This window comes from Ciconia boyciana, chromosome 1 (genome assembly GCF_034638445.1).
Source record: "Ciconia boyciana chromosome 1, ASM3463844v1, whole genome shotgun sequence".
Classification (NCBI taxonomy): domain Eukaryota; kingdom Metazoa; phylum Chordata; class Aves; order Ciconiiformes; family Ciconiidae; genus Ciconia; species Ciconia boyciana.
The window spans coordinates 77,360,059-77,381,702 of NC_132934.1; the positions used below are offsets into that span (position 1 = coordinate 77,360,059).

General features: G+C 45.0%; 2 protein-coding genes across 3 annotated transcripts; one reads left to right on the forward strand and one right to left on the reverse strand.

Moving 5' to 3' along the window:
• Nucleotides 1-1,322: 1,322 nt before the first annotated feature.
• On the reverse strand, nucleotides 1,323-7,492 carry MCAT (malonyl-CoA-acyl carrier protein transacylase). Its single transcript, XM_072875836.1, has 4 exons — nucleotides 6,887-7,492; nucleotides 6,560-6,647; nucleotides 6,034-6,251; nucleotides 1,323-5,766 (listed from the first exon to the last, which is right to left on the reverse strand). Exons 1-4 carry the CDS (start codon nucleotides 7,337-7,339, stop codon nucleotides 5,344-5,346), a joined length of 1,182 nt encoding a protein of 393 aa, XP_072731937.1. The 5' UTR covers nucleotides 7,340-7,492; the 3' UTR covers nucleotides 1,323-5,343.
• Nucleotides 7,493-7,523: 31 nt separating this feature from the next.
• TSPO (translocator protein) lies at nucleotides 7,524-20,119 on the forward strand. 2 transcript variants are annotated; one of them, XM_072875848.1, is made up of 4 exons: nucleotides 7,524-7,656; nucleotides 14,861-15,061; nucleotides 18,330-18,468; nucleotides 19,360-20,119. In XM_072875848.1, the coding sequence occupies exons 2-4, from the start codon at nucleotides 14,874-14,876 to the stop codon at nucleotides 19,534-19,536; spliced, it is 504 nt and encodes a 167-aa protein (XP_072731949.1). In that variant the 5' UTR covers nucleotides 7,524-7,656; nucleotides 14,861-14,873; the 3' UTR covers nucleotides 19,537-20,119. The 2 variants fall into 2 exon arrangements, with proteins under 2 accessions (XP_072731949.1, XP_072731958.1); XM_072875857.1 differs by lacking the exon at nucleotides 7,524-7,656 and adding an exon at nucleotides 8,380-8,495.
• The last annotated feature ends 1,525 nt before the right edge of the window (nucleotides 20,120-21,644 follow it).

Here is a 21,644-nt window from a genome sequence, read left to right on the forward strand (position 1 = left end):
TTGCTGGACTCTGACCAATATCATTAACACCCAGGTGGTGGCAGTTGGTTTGTTTTTCAAATTTACACTGATAAAAATCTCTTTTATATTTAAAACCTAGGCTAGTGCTGGGTCACTGCTGTTTCGTACCTTTTTTAAAAAAGAAAAATGTTTAAAATAAGGAGGTTGTTGCTGGATAACTGCCTGACTTGTTAGTTTTGAAATGTGACTCCAGGCGATTAGGAAGTCTGTCTTTTTTGTGTTTGTTTTAATGCAATATAAAGTGTCTACTTCATATAAACGAGTTTATTAAAGAGATTCTGGATGTGGGGAAGACTGAAGGCATGCTGGACATCCTTTAAATTTTAACACTGTAAAAGCAATAGAAAAGATTAAAACCATGATACTTTTTTAAAATTAAATTGTTGCTTCAAATGTTTCACAGTGTTACCTACTTTATTTTCCAAGATTGTGCTATCACGCATTGGGAACAATATCTTGTCTTGTACATTTTGTTATCTAAGACTACAGGACAGGCTTTATTTGATTCTTATGTAGTAAAATTAGCATATGAAATGATAGTTTATTGGAAAAAGAGTTGTTCGGATGAGCTAGCAAGCAAGTTGGTAGCAAGCAAATGGAGGGCCACTCAAGCCAAGCTATTACTTTTCCCAAATTTTTCAGAAATCTACTAATAGATTTTATATTCTTCTGCCTCTTTTCGAAGTAAAACTTCGAGTTGCCCAGAAGAAAACAAGAATTCAATGGAATTTGGAAAAGGGTTTTTTTTGATGACACATGTCTTTTTGGAAGGCATGTGCTTAAGAGGAAAACAGATGACTAAGGGAAGCTTGAGCACAGCTTACAGGATGGAGATGGTGTAAGTGTCACCCTCGCATACCCCACAGGCAGCTCTTAGGACACAGTGGGGTTTCTTTTCTCTCAACAACACGCCCCAACCATACCAAGTTATTCTCTGTATCTGGGTGCATCTTCCCTACCCTTTGCTGTTGAAGCTGCTTTTCACTGTATACAGTTATAGACTCTCTCTCAGTGAGAGAAAACGAAAGTGCATCTCTGTGGTTTGGGTATTCCCCTCAGCAGAGGGGATACCTGCTTCCTGCCTAGTCAAGCAACTACTATGGTTAGCGCACTTTTGAAATAGGAAAATACAATATTTAATGGCCTAGTGATTGAAGCACTCATCTGAGAGGTTGGAGTTTCAAGTTCGAGTCCCTGCTTTAAATCAGACAAGGAATTTGAATCACTCTTTTCTTCATTGGAGACAAATGCCAAACCCAGTCAAGTTTAAGCGGGTTGAGGAATGTGTTTCCTCTCTTTCTTGAATGGTGCCCAAATCCCATTATGATCCTAACTGCCCATCTCAAAAAATTCTTCTGGGGCAAAAAAAAAAAAAGGAAAAAAAGAGGTTCAACTAGAATATTTCATTCAACCATTTAATGTTTAAGGACTTTGACATATCTTTGACTGACTTGAAATGCAGAGCAAAAAGAAGGTACACAAAGAAGGTATGTAGAGGGTGATGGCTCCAGCAAACCCCAAAAGTTCAAGAAGCAGCAGCAGCACATATGCTAGTGTCACCTTTTTTCAAGATGCCCTTGAGCCGATTTGCCCTTCAGCAGCAGGTATGCAAGTTTTTCCTAGAAAAGCACAAGTAGTCTCACTCAGGCCAGAAGCTGGCCAGCTGAATTGCCCATATAACCAAAAAACTGACCAAAGCTTCATCAGTGAATCGACTGCTCTGTTTAACTCCATAACAGCAGTGCGATAGAAAATATGCTAAAGTTAGTACTTAGTGAAGGGTAAAAATTCCCATCAAGAGTCTAATAATAAATCTGTGCACGCAATGTAATAAAAGTACCAACTGCAAAAAATTTTATTCTTCCTGGCTGAATCCCTTTAACACCACAAAATAATTTCAGTTATTTCTAGATAAATAATCATTATGCACAGGGGAGCAATGATAAACGGGAGACTGCTGCACTGCCTATTCCGTCTGAGAGCTGCGTGGGATGACTCTGCTTTTTCACACTCTTGCAATCAATAACGTCATGTTTGGAATCACAAGAGAGGGGAAATTCAGCATCCAGCATGTACGGAGCAAAACAGACTCTCAAGGAATATAAAACGCAATCACACCAATGAAGCAAGTGAAACACAAAGTGAACAGAATCTGCAACAAGAATTAGCGCAAACTGGAGTACCACAGTGAGCAGTAATTACCAGGCTCCCCTCTCTCCTGCGGAGCTGAGCAAAGAGGCCCTTGGTGAAGGCTCTGCGCTGTGACTCAGGAGACCCAAATTTCTTTTTTTTTTTTTTAACTGCACACTTCCTCATGTGACAGAGTTTACAGCACTTGATTTATTTTTTTCCTCCTACATCCTGTTTCTGCTTGTTCCTAGGTGAAGGAACTGCGCCGACTTTACATGTCTTAAATGTTCAGTTTCCAGAAGCAGAAGGGATAGATGAGTAAGCACATAAAAGAAATGCAGATAACAGTACTAAGATCCAGGATTCTTAATTACTCCGCAGGCTGCTCTCCACCTAGCCACTGATGAGTTTTACAACACAAGACACCCTTCCGCTCATTTACAGCCGTACACCAACATGACATTGTGCTGCCAGGCACTACACGAAAGCAAGCTCTGAATGCTCTTGATACAGAGGTTATGAAGACCTCCATCACGCTTTTTTAGCCGATATAAGCTGCAACATCAACATGAGAGTACAATACTGCTTGGCTTCTGGTTTTGAAGACACGAAGCTCACTGAGGACCAGCCTCAGCAACACACGGCTTGCTACCTCAGCTTAGGCTCAAACGCTGTGCAGAAGAAAAACAAACACCTGTGCAGTGGCTATGGCTCCTTCTTGCCACTAATTAAACAGGGCCCGCAAGAGTGTGATGCTCTTAGGATACAGACATCCCTTCAGTATGCTGCATCTGATGAAGATGCAAAGGTTATCTAATATCCTGCGTTTGCAGAGATTTTTAGCATGTTTCTCCCAAAGAGCTTTTATTCCAGGCAAAGTGTGCAACAAAGTGAAATGAGGAAAAAAAAAAAAGGTGGTAAGAACAATACAAATAGAAAAGAGATCTCCAAAATTTCCACCAAAAAAGTTAAATAATTAAAAAAGTCCAGAAACTATAAAGCACTATAGTAAAACCAAAATTAGTGCCACTAACACGCCATGCTCAGTTTCAGCTATCATAAAAGCTGGTTTCAAAGTCACTAACGTTGCCTTTGGTCTTACAAGATGTAGTCAGAAACTTCTAACGCAGCACATAGTTCATTGTTTAATAATAAGAATGGGATTTAGTTGAGATATTCTAACCATCTAGTGATGACTTTGGCACACTTTATTAAATAATTAACACCTCAGCTGTAACACAGGAGCCTTCACTGAAATAATTTTCTTTACAGCAATCCCAACCCTTATAACTGGCAGCCTTTAATAGTCCAATGATTAACCTGACAAATTCTTCTCTATTTTACTAATCGTTAATGTTTACACATGCCAAAAGTGGAATTTGTACTGCAAAGGTAGGCTTGGCTGCTAACTTCAGTTCACAAAAGAACTGTTTAATAATACACTCCCCTAAGCAATCATAATTAAGCCAGTATTTTTAATTCACTTTCCCTTTCAGAAATGTAAAATTACAAAATGATTAATACTGTAATTGGAAGTTATTCTGCATTTCATAATACATTATTGAAGACGTGCAGGGTCATTTGATTTAAGCGATATAGCCTACATTTTCCCTATATATCCGTTAAATATACCATTAACATACCAAAAATAAAAAAGAAAAAAAGCTAAACTTCAGTTGAAGCTTCTGGTCACACTATAATATGCACCGTGTAACCTTTCCCTGCCTGTTTGTACATGATCCTCTAGCAAATACTGTTCTCTCATATTTCCTAAAGCTTTCGGTACCCCTTACAGACAAAGGCCAAACAAAGCAAGCATACATTTTCTGTGCACCCTGCAGGTATCTTGCACAGGCAGCACGATGTTGTAACATGACCAGACCTATTTTAATAAGCCAAAGGCTGGCTACAGAATCCAAACCCATGGATTTGGTGCTAAAGCCGTTTCGAGTGCCACCTTGAGCATTGCAGGCACTGAGGGAGGGTGCTGGAGGCAGCGGGTGCTCTCCCCGCAGCCAGCCAGCCCAGCGACCTGCCACCAGCCCTCACCCATCCGACGACAGTCGGTGCCGACAAGGGAACTGGGAAGCTCTTCGCAGGAGGGCTCCGGACAACCTGCTCCTCTCCTGCTGCCAGAAAATGTACAAGCTGGCAAAACACAGTCAAGAATATGGAGAGAACTGAAATACCAGCATTCAAATCCTCCTCCCCAGCACTCCATTACCACGGGGCTCACCCTGTACAAAGGTGCCCCCCAAAAAGATCTTTCCGCAAAGTTTCCAGCACTGCTGTTTTCTGCTCCGTCAAGAAAAGTCATCCAAAGGGCCAGTTTAGCCTATGCAGCCTCACAGGCTCGGTCAGGGACGACAAAAGCCCTGCACCTCTGGGGAGGTGGGGAATTTTGTTAAACTTTTTCTTTCAGTGACACATTTCTTGTGTAACTTAGCACAACCAGTGCAGCACTGGACAACTGGAGGGAAAATTACATCCATCCACATGCAGACTGTAGGCCAGTAATGATGCACCCCACAGCATTAAAAAAAAACAGGAAAAGCTTTATAGTTTATTTATAGTTTGACCTTAAGAAAATAATGTTCCTAATAACATCTTCTGCCCTTCCTGGCTGCTACCTGGCAATATGGACACAAAATAAAAGAATTTTACACAGATGAACGTCCCACAAGTCAGTCAAGTTAGAAAACAGGAACATCAACATACCAAAAGCCATACCAACCGGATGGCTCCTCTAAACGCACCCTCAAGCCCAGCGCAGAGCCCTCCACAACCTGGAGCCAACAGCCCAGTTCTACCTCCGTATGAATGCAGAAGATCCCTGCACCACACAGCCAAAGCTACCGACTTTAACTTGAATCCACACCCCCAAAAAAATTTTATAAAATGGGAAAAAAAAAAGAGGGGAAGTTGCTTGTAGGATTGAGGCCAAACAGAAGGCTATTTGGCATGTTTATTGGCAGTTTTGCAGGCACGACACAGATGGAAGAGCCAGACTTTACTCTCCCCTTCCACACCTGAGGCACACGGGGAAGGAAAACGTTCATTGCGATTACGCGCACAGTGCTCTTTTCATCACGAGAAGCCATGAATGTTTAAGACTTCCTCTTTGGGGAGCACAAAGTTGTTTTTAAATTAGGCAGAAAAAACAAGTTGCGTGGATTTTTCTCAAAAGGCTACTTAGGTCTCTGCTGCTTCCTCATCTTCCAGAGCATCTACATAGTTATATTGTTTCCAGGCCTTTAAATTACATTTTTTGAGAACGGCTCCTAGTTGCTTCCCAGGCCCCACTTCGTACGTGTAAGGAAATTCTGTTCCTTTCTTTCTTTCGTATACAGAATGCATGGTCTGTTCCCACATAACAGGTGAAACCACCTGCTTCACTAACAGCTTCTGAATGTGCTTTGAGTGCATGTACTTTTTGCCATCAACATTGGAATAGACACAGACCAGTGGTTTCTGAATCTCAATCGATTTTAGGACTTCAGCCAATGGCTCTACCGCTGGCTCCATAAGTCTGGTATGAAAAGCCCCACTGACTGGAAGCATTTTTGTACGTGTAAAATAATATTTTCGGGCATTCTCCTGCAAAAACTCCAAAGCCTATAAAAGAGAGAGAGAAGTGAGAGTCTTGCACGATAAAGGTTTACTCAGTCACCCCACAAGAACCACCTCATCAGACTTACTGTGATAGCGTCTCCTTTCCCTACCCAACAACTGAACGCACGCTGGATAAAAACCCCACAGACCAAATACTTTTGTATGGACAAACTAAGGCTGTACATAACTTCTACAGAGAAGTGCAAAGTAAAAGTTTTAAAAAATGAAATGTTAAATTCAACTAAAGGGACAGTTATTCCAAAGCAATACCTGTAAGTGTCCTGCAATGACTCTGCTCTCTGGAAACAAATAGTTTGAAATTTCACATACGGGGTTTTCTATACCCAGCGATTCACAGTGTTTACGGGCTTCCAAGCAGGCAAATTTGTAATTTGCCTCTCGCCGACCGATAACTGATAGCATTCCACTGGGGACGGCTTCCGACGCCTTTTGCATGGCTTCGGCACGCACTTTCACCGCGTACAGCGCTACGGAGAAAAACAGAGATCCTCGGTAAATATATGCCCCAGAAAACACCATTAAAGGCCGTTAAAAAACACCGTTAAAGACGCCTTGCATCTGCGCGCAAGAAAAGGTGGCTGTTTACTCTCATGAAACGTCAATGCTTTTAATGCTGTATTACACATATTAAAGTGAACAGTGGAAGTAGAAAGTAAAACTTATCCTCTGATAAAAAAGAGCGGGAAGAAAACAGTGGTAACAGGCGATGCTTTGCAAAAAGCATGGGGCGGGGGTGGGCGATCCTACTAGGGGGGTCAGCACGTTTCCCGGGCACCTTCGGCAAAGCCCAGGGCTCCAGCGAAGACCAGCGCCGCGAACTCCCCCACGCTGTACCCCGCCGCCGCCACGCAGCTCTCCACCACCTGCACGGAGACAGACCCGAGGCCAAACATCAGCCGGCTCCCGCCGGGGACGCCCCACACGCCGCGGGGGACGCCCGTCCCGCCCCGTCCCCTCCGGGCCCCCGCCGGCCGCCGAGGCCATGCGGGAGCTGCCTCGCAGCCGCCTGGCGGGGCCGGGGCCGAGGCCCGAGGCCGCAGGCCCCAGGCGGGGCCCGGCCTCCTCCACCGCCCCCCGCTCCACGGCGCGGCGCGCCCCTCACTTCAGGCTGCCGGTGGTTGAGCTTCTCCACGGCGGCCAGGGAGGCGACGAACACGGCGGGCTGGCAGTGCCGGGTGCGGTCCAGCTCGTCCCGCGGCCCCTCCAGGCAGAGGGAGAGCAGGTCGTAGCCCAGCACCTTCTCGGCCAGGCGGTACATGTCCCGCACGCCGGGGTACTGCAGCAGCCCGCGGCCCATCCCCACGAACTGGCTGCCCTGCCCGGGGAAGAGCAGCACCGTGCCCTCCCGGGGGCACCGCCGCTCCCGCCTCGCCGCCGCCGCCGCCGCCGCGCCCGGCTCCTCGGCCCCCACCGAGCTCTGCAGCAGGTCGCTCAGGGTCGCCGCCCGGTCCCCACCGCCGGGGCGGGAGCTGCCCCGCCGCCGCGGTGCGCCGCGGAGGCCGCCGCGCCCGCTGCAGCCACCAAGCCGCCATGTCGCCGCGGCCCAGCTGCCCATGGCCGCCGCCCGGCCGCCTGCGCCGCCGCCGCCGCGCCCCGCGTTGCCACGGGAACCGGGCGGCCCCCGCCGGCAACCACCCCCCCGCCGGGCGCCGGGGAGGGGGGACAAGGGAGGGAGATCGGCCGGCCGGCCCCGGCGCTCGCCGCCTTCAGCCGCGCCCGCCGCCCTGGGCCCGGCCCGCGCCGCGCCGCTCCTCCCGCCCGGCGCCGGAGGTCCCTCCCCGGGGCGGGCCCGGCCAGCGGGAGGGGCGCGGGCGGCCGCCGCCGCCTCACGGCAGAGGAGGCGCGACGGGCGGCGGCAGCGCGGGAGCGGAGGTAACCGCGGGGCTGCCCTGCGCCCCCCGCGCGGCCCTGCCTGCGGGACGGGACGGGACGGGACGGGACGAGGTGGGGGAGCCCGCGGGGGCGGCGAAGGCCCGCAGCGGGGCCCGGCAGAGCCGCCGGAGGGAGGGGCCGCTGCGGCCGGGTCCAGGGCCCGCCGGTCCTGCCGGGGCCGCCCGTCCCCGCCTCACCCCGGGCAGCCTCTGCGTGGGTGCCGGCGGCGGCACCGCTCCAGGAGCCACCGGGACCCCGCCGCGCCCCCGGGCGGCCCTCGCCTCCCCCGCTGGCGGAAGAGTTTGAGGAGGGCGTCCTGTGGCGAGCGCAAAGCAGCTGGCGACAGCCCTGCGTGCCGTGGCCAGCAGGTCCCTCTCGGGCGGGAGCGGGACAGGCCGCGGGCCTGGAGGGAGACACCACCGGGGGCACCGGCCCCCGCTGCTGCCGTTCGCGTTTCTGCTGGCGGGGCCGGGACGGTACCGCAGCTCACGGGCAGAGGGGATTTAGTCAGGCAAACACCGACTGCTTTTCCATGCCGGTATTTGGCATGGAAAGTGTGTTTTTTTAAAAAAAGAAGGGAACTAAACAAGGAAGCTTGTTATTAATTTTGGTTTTGCATATGAGTTTTCCAGTGGTTCACAGCTGTCCAGCTGTGCAAGCACACGGCTTCGCAGCTCTCAGCCAGACACGGTGACTGAACAGCAGATCCCACCCTTCTTACTCCTCCGGTCTCACAGGGACCTGCAGTTTTGCCTTCTCACAGTCCACATTTACCCTGTGCACTCGAGTGAAGACTATTTCAAGTCGTCTTCTTCAAGAAGGCTGCTATTTAAGTAAAGGTGTTTTCTTTCAGTGTCACTGTAATTTGCTTTAAATTGGGCATTTCTTTTAAGGGCGAAAGAAAGGGCTTGGTTATTTTTGTCTTCTGAATTTCCAAGTAATTCTTATAAATCAGCACAAAATGCACTTTACTAATTTGAGCATTCAATAGCAGGATTATTAAAGAAAAAAAGTGAAACTTGCCATGCCAAAGTTGCAGTTGTGCAATGACTTTGCATCACTTCAGGTTATGAAACAGTATCAGCAGTGAGTCAGACTTCTTCACAGAGCAGTTCAGTAAAACAGATTGTGTTAGTTTAACTCGGCAGAAGGAATATGGGTCAGAATAGCAAGAAATTCTGTTGACTTTTTATTCGGGCCGATTCAAAGGATCACAGTGAGCAGATTTTGCTCACTTTTCTAATCTCTACCCTATGCTGCTCCGTAAGATGGTTTCCTCCATTTTTGTCAGCCTCCAGGTGAAATACCTGGAAAAGCCAATGAGCTTCTCAACTTAGCTGAAATACATGGGCAGTAATATAGGATATATATGACATATATGTGACTACATCCCACTCCTGTGGGCTGCCTCTACCTGTAATATAAGCAGCAATACCTCTTGTGCTAAGCTGAGAGGAGATGCTGCGTGGCAAGTTATGAGCTGGGCCAACTAAGGTGGTACCTCACTGAAAACTCTGAGAGCAACTGCTGCTGTCATTGCATTTAGCTTGAGCTAGAGCTTTAGGCACCCAGCTGCCCCATGAGCTCCAACAGCAAGGGGTGTGCCTTTTGCATTAAGCCAACGGATTACGGTTCACCCAACCGGACGCCTGTAAAGCCCTGCGACGGTTCACAGTTGTGACCTTCACATTTGATGCTTTCAGAGGCAAAGGCCAGTTCCTGCAAACCACCGCAGCAGCCCAGGTCATAACGCAGCGGCTGCAAGTGCACGTCAGCACTACCATTTTTATCTTTAGTTTGCTGTAAAGGGCGCAGACCACTTATAAAGCACTTGAGACTTACCAGTGGTGACACCTCATGAACATCCCACTGCTATTAAAGCATCCCTTCAGTGTGGTGCTTGTTAACATTTTACCCTGTTAAAAGAATACCTGGCAAGCTGAAAAGAGTCAGGCCTAGGCAGCACTTAAACTAGAAATATCCAAGAGAAACTTAACTTTTTTTAAGAATAGATGTGGATGATGCTTTCCAAGTGGGTGGACAAAGAAGAAGAAGAAGAAAAACCTACAGCAGGAGGTTGGGTAGCTGCTTGGAAGGAAGGTAGTCAAAGGGATGTTTTGTCTTTAAAGTGCACTGTGTGCAGAGGATTTTATACAAACATATATAGGGAAAATTAGATTTACTATGAATTTATTTATTAATTTATTATTTATAATTAATTTATTAATAGTAATTATTTACTATTAATGTATTATTTTAAGTTATTAATTAACTATTAATTTATTACTTTATTAATCATAGATTTACTTGCACAGCTTGTGCTCTGCCATTTTAAAAGAAGTGTAACCTGGGCAGTGAGACTTGTTGTCTCCAAACCTGATGAGTACACCTCATGTTATATCCTTAAATAAATACCATATTTTTTATTTTTAGATATAAATATGTATTATAAACACATACTCTACACTTACTTGTTAGATATTTATATTATATAATATATAGTGTTTTAAATTTCTCTATTACTTGACATTAGATAACAAAGATAAGACTGCTTTTTTGTGGTAGCTGTATTCTGTGTCACAGACTGTGATATAACTTTGGTTTTAGTGTTGTGGTTTCCCAGGAGTTAAAGCCACAACAGACATAACTAGGTTATCAACGTAAATTAAGTATGCACCCCTTAATTCTTCAGACAGCTATCTCAGGAAGAAGCCTTTTCCCCAGGGAAAATTTGCATGCTGCCTCTCAGACCTGGGTAGAACCTTATCTACCCTCAAAAAAATACACTGTAGAGGATGAGAGGAAGAGTATATATCTTGGGGACCTCCCTTCAATAGTATGTTCACAGCTTTGTCATTCTACCTCAGAACAGCGGGGACTAGAAACCCCAGAACCGCGTGGGTGATTTAGCCCTGCTGAGAGATTTTTCATGTTTTTAATGCAATAGCTATAATTTAAGCCCCATGTGACTGTGTAGCCAGCACTAAGTTGCACAAGAAAGGGATTAGTCAGAGGTTTATCAGAACAGAGATATAAGAAAATGCAATTAAAGTAGTTGTCCTTTCTTTCCTTCTTTTTCCCACTGACTGAGCTCTCCCTGGGAGTGCTCAGAGAAGGGGAAGGGACCCACCTGCCTTTCAGAGACCTACTCGAAGCAAAGCAGCGTTTTAGTTCATTTTTCATCAGGCTGAAGCAAGCCAGCTCCTCTGTCATGATACATCTAGTCCCCCTCATAGCGCACCCCATCCCTTTTTTTGGGTGTGCAATGTTTTTTTCCCAGAAAGAGGAGGACATGGAAAGCTTCTGTTTGATTTTCTGCATGTTACACCACCACAGAGAAACAATCTGCAAAAAGGTAGAAGTCCAGCAGGCAGCAAGTTGCAGTATTGTTCTCCCCCCCGCCTTTGTTTTTCCTGTTACTTTATGTAGCTAGAACCATCTTTGGTCAAGTGGGATGTTTTGAATACCTAGAAAAATCATTTTAACATGTCTGTAAAACAAACTGGCCTGCTGCAGCCCTCACTGCACTGCTGAAACTGCCTGAAGTCAGATTAGGGCTAAACAGAAAATGGGCAGGATGATGAAGAAAATGTTGCAGGGCAGAGATAAGAGGTGGAAACAGAAATAAACAAGTTAAGTGTGTGTGGGGAGAAAAGATCTCCAACTGTGGTGGTTCTTAGAGGCAGATACCTGCTGGGCAGGCTGCAGATATCATCCACAGACATCCCGGTTTCTTCAGTATGAAAATCAGGGTGCAAGGATATTGTGCAACCAGATCTCACCTGAAGTGGAGCTGGGATATGATTGGGAAAGTAGTAATTATTTCTAGGTTGTGTAGCATAGATGCAGCCAGAGGGGCTGTGTTGGCAGGCCTGTGCCGTGTAAGTTATCACCAAGTAAATTCAGGACTATCTGCTATACACTAGAAGGAAGTCAGGGCTGATAATGCTTTATATACTCTGTGATTACATTACTTTGAAAAACTGTACTGGGCATTCTATAAAAGCTGCACAGATCTTGTGCTGCACAGCTGACCAAACAAACGCTACAGCACTGACCGAATGCACCGACTCTCCAGTGCATCCCTGCCTTCTACTTACTCTCTGACTAAAGACCTACACCAAGTAACCAGAGAAAGATGGACATGGCTTCTTCCAAAATCAGCTATCGCTGCTCCCTGAGTTAGCTACTGCTTTTTATGGAAATTGATACAAGTGTTTCATTTCTTGGGAATTATAATACAGGAACTCCCACTGCTGATGAACAGCTGTGGTCTACTAGGCTGGGCCTACCAGCACATTCTGATCTTGCTGCATAGCTTCATTCTTCTTTCTCCTTGGTACTGTGCAAGGGAGAGTATTTTGCCATGCTTGGGAAGTCCTCAGAAATACTACTGGAAAACATAGTATATAATTAGTAGTAATAGTAGTCAAAAGAGTGGGATACCAACATTCAATTCAAGCCAGTATGTTCAATCTCTTCACTTCTATTTCTTCCCTTTTCCTTGTTCATGCACGCTTTGCGCCTTCCCCATTTCTGTTTGCCTGCCTGATTTTCTTTCTCTTGTCACTTAAGAATTATTTCGGCGTTCTTCCTCCAACATGCAGAAGGACAGACGCGCGGCTACATCATTTATTCACTAATGACTGCAGCAGAGCAGTATTTTTCCAATTTGATAGCATTTAGCTTTTTCAGCTTGCAGAACACTTTCAGACTTTCTTCCCTGGGGAGAAGCTGACAGAACCCCTGACAAAGTCCAGTTGCTTAATACCTGCAGGAAACCATCCTGATACTGTTACGTCCAAATAAAGAATAAACTCCTTTGGGTCTTTGCTTATCACTTAAAAAAAAAATTAGCATTTGACAGCCACACTGGAGCTGCACAGATGACCAGCACTTTACAGCATGTGTAGAGAACTAAGCCTCGTGTTCTCTCTGTAGGCAAAGCAAGAGCTACGGGGTTAAGAATTAGTGCGATCTTAGTAACTTTAAATTTCTAACTTAACCTTTGGGAATTACTTATCTGAAGGCAACCAAAGAGAATCATTGTGCTTGGAGCTCTTGTTCCCATTACACCTTGTTGCTCCTGCACATAGCAGTTCCTTCGCATCCCAGTAAAAGCAGAGCCTTTCACGCTGTCAATACAGGTGACAAGTGGCATATACTCCAGCTGACAGCCTCCTCCCTCAGGAAAGTAACAATACAGATCTAGGCATAGGAGAACACGGAACTTTGCTCCATTTAAGGCACTCCCTGGTAAGTAGCAAGTAGGATCTATTAGGCAGGAAGTATGGCAGCAATGACTATAGCAATGACCTATGCAGATTTTTTCCTTCCTTCCTTGTTGTCCATCCTCCACTCAAGACCTAATTGATACTATTCCAGCAGGCTAGCGCATCGTTCTCCCACTTCTTCTCCCCAACCTTGGTTCTGAATTCTTCCCTGCTTAGTTTTTCTTTCACTCATTCTTTTGTTCTGTTTTTGACTTTGACTGTTGTACTGCTATGTCTGCTGCCTTTTTTGTGTGCCTTCCTACTTATTGCCCTCCCACGACTTTCTCCTGAGGCATGCCCGCAGCCCAGCGGCCTACATGCCCTTTCTTGTTTACTCCTTAAGAACTTGCTAATCCAGCATGCTTTACCAGTCCCTCCACGCTCTCTATTTTGCCTTCAAAATTCTGCTCTGCTTCTATCACCAGGATTTTTCTTGATCTCATGCAATCTGGCTTGTGGTCCCAGCCACTGAAATCTCTTCATTAAATCTGCATAACTATGGGCAGACCCCTGAGAACAGGGACAAAAACCATAATGCAAGAAAGCTCCCTTGCTGGCCAAGCTTATACCTGTTCTCCAGACAGAAATCCACTGTACCAGCAGAACTGCGACAATGCAACGTCATCTGTGCGCCATTTCCTATCAGTGTAAGCACATCTGTTACAAGTGGGATTTCCTCTTCCCCACTCCCTGCCACCTCATCCCAGCAGTCATAACTATAGCAATAAAAACTTTTAAACATAGGCCAAGACAACAGCCAAGTCAATAAGGCACTTTTCTTTGACAAGCCTCTGAAATGCTGGTTGCTCTAAAACTTTCTTTTCTCTCCTGGGGCTTCCAGAGTTGCTCTTTCCCCACTGCTGCAATCTCTCTTAGGATTCCTTCCTGCTGTCTCCCCCTCCTGCATAACAGATGAACAGGAATTGGGTGTATTTGCCTACCGCATATTTGAAAAAATAACACGCTTCAGTTCTGCCCTTTTTTATCATACCTCTAATCTGTTTACATTTAACAAGCTAAACACAGCTCTTCTGTAGCATTTGGCTTTTGGCCAGAAAATCCGCAGTGAAGCTTTTTCCTGCTTACTTGCTTACTTTTTTCACTGCTGCCTGTACTCTCACTAAAGCAGCACGGCCTACCAGAACAAGGCATTACTTAGTCTTACTTCTGTAGGCAAATTTAATCTAGTACGTTTTATGGGCTTGGCAGCTAAGACTGCTGCAACTGATTAAATGCTTCATGAAGAAGCCACAGGTGTACACCCCATTTATCCACTGAGATCTCCTTCCTTGTTTAGCAAAACATCATGTAAGTACTCATCTTCCCATTGTCCTCTCTGGTCTTTATTTTCCAAGGCAGCTTCCTCAAGTGTCTGCTACTAATTCACATCACTCTTACTAGCCATTGAGCATCCTTAGCACCCTTCTGAGGCTAAAAATGCAACACAAGGTATAAAATTATTTTGCTTGAGCACAGGAAAGCACACACTGTTTTCTTACTCTTGACTATGCCATTCCATTGAGTGAATTGACCTTTTGGTGAATGCAGAAATACACACTTAATGCTTTTTTCTTCTTTTCCAAGTGGAGTTCATATAATATCAAACTGCTTTATTCCTCTAGCATACTTACAGGTGAGGATAATTATGTAGGTAAAATTCAGTAATCTTAGTGCACAAAGCTGAGAGGGAAGTAAAGGCCTCACTTCCCTCCTCCCCCATTGTAAATGATAGGTTCCTTTAGGGGGGTGAGTATTGTCCAGTGAATCTGGTACAAGATCCATTAATTTCAGCTGCAGTCTTTCTCAGTGACAATACGAGGCTGTGGATCAGATCCTACATGTGTATATTTTAAAAATCTGCTAAAAATGGAGAATTTTGTAGTTGCATTTTAAAATTGCTCTGCCAATCAACATGTTTGGGTTTGTTACAGATTCTCTGTCTCAATGGAAGTGGTACCAGCCTGGGCCCCAGCAGTGGGTTTCACACTCCTGCCCCATGCAGGAGGATTTTTAGGAAGCAAGATAACCAAAAAGGAAATCCCAGTGTGGTATGAATCTCTACAGAAGCCATCCTGGTGTCCACCTAACTGGGTGTTTGCTCCTGTTTGGGGAACTCTCTATACATCTATGGGGTATGTTTTTCATATTGTATTAAGGCACTTATCTGATCTCAAAGTTGCTTATTGTATAATGCTGGACCAGAGAACTATAATTGTATTCCTGTGGCTGTATGTTTGTAAGAAACTGTGTCAAGCTGCCTGTTTAACAGGTAAAAACATGTTTTGGGAGTTGTGTGTGGGTTTGATAGGACATTTTGTATGCACAAGTATCCACATCAAAAGCAGGAGTTTGAAAAGCTGCCATTAATTGGCCTTCCTCATTCCTTATGAGGGGAAGACCTGCCAAGCTGGCAGCGATGGAGCAAGGCAGCATTGGGATTTCTTCTATGTATGTCCTTCAGTATTTTTAGGAAAATTAAAAAAATTTAAAAAAAAAAAGAGGGGAGAGAATTCAGACAGAACTGTTCTAACAGAGCTCAATTAAAAGAAACCAAAATCAAAACATACATGTCCGTTCAAATAAAACTGCCAGGCTGTTAAACTGTAAATGTTTGAAACCATCTACTGTCTCCTTACTTAACTAGTTTAAAATACTTGACAGCACAGCAATTACTGTCAAATGAACAAGGAATCACAAGGCCAAATACCATTCCCACAGGAACCTTATAAGTTTAATAATACTGTATTTTGGCAGCTGTTACTTTTAATAAGATGTAGCAAAAATATTTATAGAGGTAGGTTGTCTCAGGAGACTGTTTGGGCAGTTTTGATACTCCTCACAGACTGCTCCACCCTCACAGCTGTCCACCCAACATTAGGTGCTTTTATGTTAACTCTGGTGAGCTGTGCCCCAGAGGAGAGGTAGCACTCTGCTCCTAGAGCCTCAACAGAGGTCCATGCAGCCCCCAAGCACAAAGCGATGCTTTGTGTCTCTTCTGCACTTGGTCATTAAGAACTAGCTACATACCAGGATTCAGCATGTTTTTTCCTAGCTATCAAATACACATGGTTGCTAATGCCATAGTTTTTAGGCTGCAATCTGCCTTTTATGGCTTACCCCTCCCATTTCTTCCATCACAACAGTACATTTTAAGTGATTTGTAGTTTGTATATAGCACTGGCTTAACTATATAGAGTTTCAAAGAGACCAAATCTTTTCCAAGTTAACATTACATAGTCATCCTGCAGGTTATCTTAAATACCGCACCACCTGTTGCAAAATACAGCAATGATGCAATGTCTGAAACTGTATCTGAATGCTAAATTGGCTCTCACACATTCTCTCATTTTGGTTTCATTTTCTTTCCAGAAAAGCTTTGTAATTTTTATAGCCTCATGTACTGTCCCTCCTTTCCTGTCAGTATTCTCTTTTCGTTCTTCTCTTACAGAGTGTACTTTTAAAAATTGCTCTCTACTCTTGTATATTCCAGGACTTAGCATTTGAATCAGATCATTACTGTCCTGTGAATAAAAAAATGCCTTTTATCAAAGAGACAAGAGCTGAATGGCTTTCCCATGAAGGGCTTCCTTCAAGTTGACTGCATAATTTGTAACCCTGTTTCTGGATTCCTCATCATAAACCTGGATATCAAGTTAAATATTTAAAAAATCCAAATTGTGACAGCTTATCACTTTGATAATATCAGAATCAGTATATTCTGAGGTGGATGGTCCCAGTTACGTACTATCCATCAAGCTCAGTGAAAAGATCATATTTATTACCAGGCCTTTTCTCCTGTAATCCATCATGTGCACACATTCCTTGAATGATCAAGACACCTCATTCCTTTAGAATCTCTTGAATATGTTAAAAGCAAGAAATAACTAAAAGCAAGATCTAATAAGCTCACATGCCTTTCTTGACATTTAGCTTCCTAGCAGATTTGTACATCATGATCTTGGTCTGAAGTCAGTTAGATGTACGAAGAACTGTAAGTGCACACTGTGGCTCTGTAAATCACTTAGGAACAGATTTGGGTCCTTATGCCTTTTATGAAGATAAACTGTTACGTTTCTAATGCTTACCTCATCCCCCCCTTTCTTTTTTTTAATACTCTCTGCAATCAAACTGCCAAGATATCAAAGCTGCATTGTTCAGTCCTTACGAAAGTAACGGCCAAGAAGTGAGCTTGGGTCACTAACTGGGTTAAACAGAAAAAGAAAAAAAAAAAATCTTTCTTGTATGACCTACAAACAGAAGACAAACTCCTTGCAAGTACTCCTATGGATGTTTGTCTCCTCCTAAAAAAATAATGCTTACAAATTGGTCTCCGCCTTTGCTCCTTTGCCAGCAGAAACACATATGAGCCCCCTGCTGTCCAGCATAGCATGCAGCCCAGCTGACATTCCTACCAGGAAGGAATCAGTATTCCCTCACTAATGCTGAAGTGCAGGTATAATTCCAGATGCTGGCATTTTATCCAGGGGATTCTACTGCAGTCACTTGGAATGGCTGCGCAGTCATCGGGATTGAAATCTAGCTAATGTCTAAAGGGAAAGTCAAACAAGAGCAAAATAAATAGTCTTAGGTGATGAATACTCCCTGCTCTAATCAGGCTCCTTCAGTGCAAAAATAAACCTTACATTAGCTAATCTGCCAAATCCTGAGAATTCCTGTCTTTAGCAGCTTACATTCTGGGATCCCGCCAGTGGGCTGTTCTTCTGAGGCATTAAGAAGGTCCATTCAAAATCTTCAAAATATTTTTGGAAAATCTTTCAGTAGCCAGGAGCCTGCAGGCAGGAAGGGTGCTGGATGCTCCGTGTGGTTAATGCTTTCCAGAGAACTAAAATCTTTGTTCTCCTCATCTTCATGCCCTTCCTTCTGAAAAGTGACTATAGGGTTCCTCCTGCTGTAACACCATCCATCCCCATACTCACCTGTGCTTTAGGATGCCACTCAATTCCTACTTCTCCTATATTAGTTTCATCCACTTAAAAAGTTAGTGGGTTGTGGTTTTTTTTTTTTAAATTTATTTTTAAAGATCCATCTCCCAGTAGAAAATTAACAGTTTCTTCACGATTTAGAGACTTACGTTTTACCCCTGCATCTTAGACTTGCTTCCATTTCAACATGGCTTTCCCTTTTAAGACTGAAATGCAGTATGTCATCTGCTACTCTGCACCTAGAAGTGAGAACGCTGGCAGATAGGAATTTTTCTCTGTCCATATTGCTGTCTGCAGTAGGTGATCGACCCTGTGCAGTCAGTTACTCTGCCAGGTAGTACCTGGATATCTACTTTTCCAGATGAATTTAGACCCTAGCACTGACCCATTTGATCAAGAATGTGTGGTTGCTTTCTGACCAGAGTACTGAATTACACCTTATATTTGCTTTCTCCAGATATGGCTCCTACCTGGTGTGGAAGGAATTGGGGGGCTTCAGTGAAAAGTCCGTGGTTCCTCTGGGTCTGTACGCAGGGCAGCTGGCATTAAACTGGGCATGGACTCCAATATTTTTTGGAGCTCACAAAATGGGATGGGTAAGTGGAAAAGTAATCATAGGCTTCTGCTATCATTTGCAAGGCAGTAAGATGAAAGTTTTGTGTCATAATCTTTTCTCCCTGAAAATGAGCGTGAGTACAGAATATAGCCTGCAGAAGTTTTCTAAAATTCTCTTTAATGCATCCCAGCAGCCACCTGAGAGAATTTACATATCTACAACATCCTTAAATGTTTAGATTTCCAGAAGCTCTTTCTGCCACCTTTTGATAAGAGCTTTGTGTGACTAGAAGATGTAAGCATTTATGCCTCACTAAAATTCCTAGGTATCGCTGTTAAACAGCAGTGATAAGAAGCTTATCATAACGTTACTCAGGTAATCAGCACCCATTTTAGACAAGACTAATTTTCTGCAGTCTGAAGAGAAACAGCTTGCCTCAAAAATAAAAATCAATAATAAAAATAAAAAATATTTGCCTGGTTCTCTAAATATATATGCAGTGCTGTAATAGTGGAAGACTTTGCAATTGACTCATTCACACTGCATCTCTTCAGGCAGCATCTCTGACATGAAAAGACTGGTTAAGTTTGCTTAGCTAAATGACTCGCTCAAAGTCACACTGGGTTTGTAGTCAATGTAGCACTTCCCACTGCCAACAAAAGAGGGTACGGGCGAGGAGGATTTTATTCTCCCTCTCCTGCTCCCAGCTGCAATGCCCTTTCTTGTGACTGTCGTATTGTTTTGTGAGTCAATTCAACGCATAACTCAGCAGAAATCTGTCTTTTTTTGCTGTCTGGTTTTCTGAGAAGGAATTCACTCACAGAGGGATCAAAAAAGTGCTAGAGCTAAGTGCAAAGAGCCACACAAAGACTTACCTAGTCAAGAAAATGCAACAAGTAAAAACAGCACTAACCACCTTCCTGTGTTTCAGGGGTTGGTGACTCTTCTGCTTACCACCGGTATGGCAACAGCTACAACTGCTTCCTGGTATAACATCAAGAAAACAGCAGCTTATTTGATGGTTCCTTATTTAGCTTGGCTAACCATGGCTTCTGCACTCAATTACCGTATCTGGAATGACAACTGCAATAAGAAACAATCTGAATAAACATTTTTCAGCCAAAAAAGTTATTTTTTTCCACAAGAATTTTCTAAATAAAGTTATGACCTTATTTTTTAGCTGAACTACTTATATCATTAGTTTGCTAATTACAAGATGACAAAGTACTTGTTTAAAACAAGTATGTCTTTACTAGGCAAGTCACAAAGGGGTGTATGCCTGAGTTTTATAGCAAACTAAAAGATAGTGCTGATTGAAAAGTACTAGTTTTCTATGTTACAGCATTACATTTTAGATGACAACAGCATTTTAACTATTACCAGAAATAAGCATGAACTGCAGCTTCATTATGTTCAGAGGAAGAAATCCAGCCATATGTTAACACAGTTTCCAGAAAGCTGCTCCTAACAGTGACAGGCACGATTGTGGCCTGAATCTTTGATGTTTACCACTAGATGCGGTGCTTTAGTGCTATGGTGTGTCCCACTACAGCTGCCAGATACTTATCTTCTGGTCAATGTACTCTGGAAATGTTTAAGATTTTTTTTTTTCCCCCCAATTTGTGCCTTCCCACTTTGAAGCATTGTACAATCTAGTGTCAGCTAAAAGCATTAAACAACATGTAAACTTACTAACCTTGTTCTTCTGTTTTTATTGGTTTTAAATGGTTTTGAGCACAAAAATGTTGAAGGCAACAGGATGCTTTAGCTTCAAAGATAGACCCTTGTGGTGGGTTGACCCTGGCTGGATGCCAGGTGCCCACCAAGCCGCTTTATCACTCCCCTCCTCAGGTGGAGAGAAAAATATAAAAAAAGGCTCGTGGGTTGAGATAAGGGCAGGGAGATCACTCAGCATTTACTGTCACAGGCAAAACTCAACTTGGGAAAATTAGTTTAAAATTTATTGCCAATCAAATTACAGTAGGAGAAGAGAAATAAAAACTAAATCTTAAAACACCTTCCCCCCTCCCCTCCCTTCTTCCCGGGCTTAACTTTACTCCCAGTTTTCTCTACCTCCTCCCCCCAGCAGTGTAGGGGGACAGGAGTGGGGGTTGCCATCAGTTCATCACTCATTGTCTCTGTTGCTCCTTCCTCCTCAGGGGGAGGACTCCCCAGACTCTTCCCCTGCTCCAGCATGGGGTCCCTCCCACAGGAGACAGTCCTCCACAAACTTCTCCAACATAAGTCCTTCCCACAGGGTGCAGTCCTTCACAAACTGCTCCAGTGTGGGTCCCTTCCATAGGCTGCAGTCCTTCAGGAACAGACTGCTCCAGCATGGGTCCTTTCCATGGGGTCACAAGTCCTGACAAAAAACCTGCTCCAGCATGGGCTGCTCTCTCCATGGGTCCACAGGTCCTGCCAAGAGCCAGCTCCAGCCCAGGCTCTCCTTGGGGTCACAGCCTCTTTGGGCTCATCCACCTGCTCCAGCGTGGGGTCCTCTGTGGGCTTCAGGTGGATATCTGCTCCACCGTGGACCTCCATGGGCTGCAGGGGGACAGCCTGCCTCACCATGGTCTGCACCAGGGGCTGCAGGGGAATCTCTGCTCCGGCGCCTGGAGCACCTCCTCCCCCTCCTTCCCCACTGACCTTGGTGGCTGCAGAGCTGTTCCTCTCACATGTTCTCACTCCTCTCTCCAACTGCTGTTGCACAGCAGTTTTTTCCTCCTTCTTAAATACGTTATCCCAGAGGCACTGCCACCATCACTGATGGGCTTAGCCTTGGCCAGCAGCGAGTCCATCTTGGAGCTGGCTGGCATTGGCTCTATTGGACACAGGGGAAGCTTCTAGCAGCTCCTTACAGAAGCCACCGCTGTAGCACCCCCCCCCCCCCTTGCCACACAAACCCAATACACCCCTTCATCTCTTCTCCTCACCATTGCAATGGGCAAGACAAAACAGGAAATTCAGAGCAACTGGACAGAAACTGAGAGGGCCCAAATATTCCACAGCCCCCTGCACGCACCTCTGAGGCATCGCCAGCAGCACTGGCCAAACAGCACTAACATACCCCACCTAGACCCTCACTGCGATGCCAGTTCACCACCAGACGTTGACAGTGGAGCCGGCAGCCAGGCCACGGGTGGGTCTGTTGCCCAGCAGGCAGTACATACACTGTAGCTACCAGTGTCTCCTACCTGCACCTTCTCGCTTTAGCTG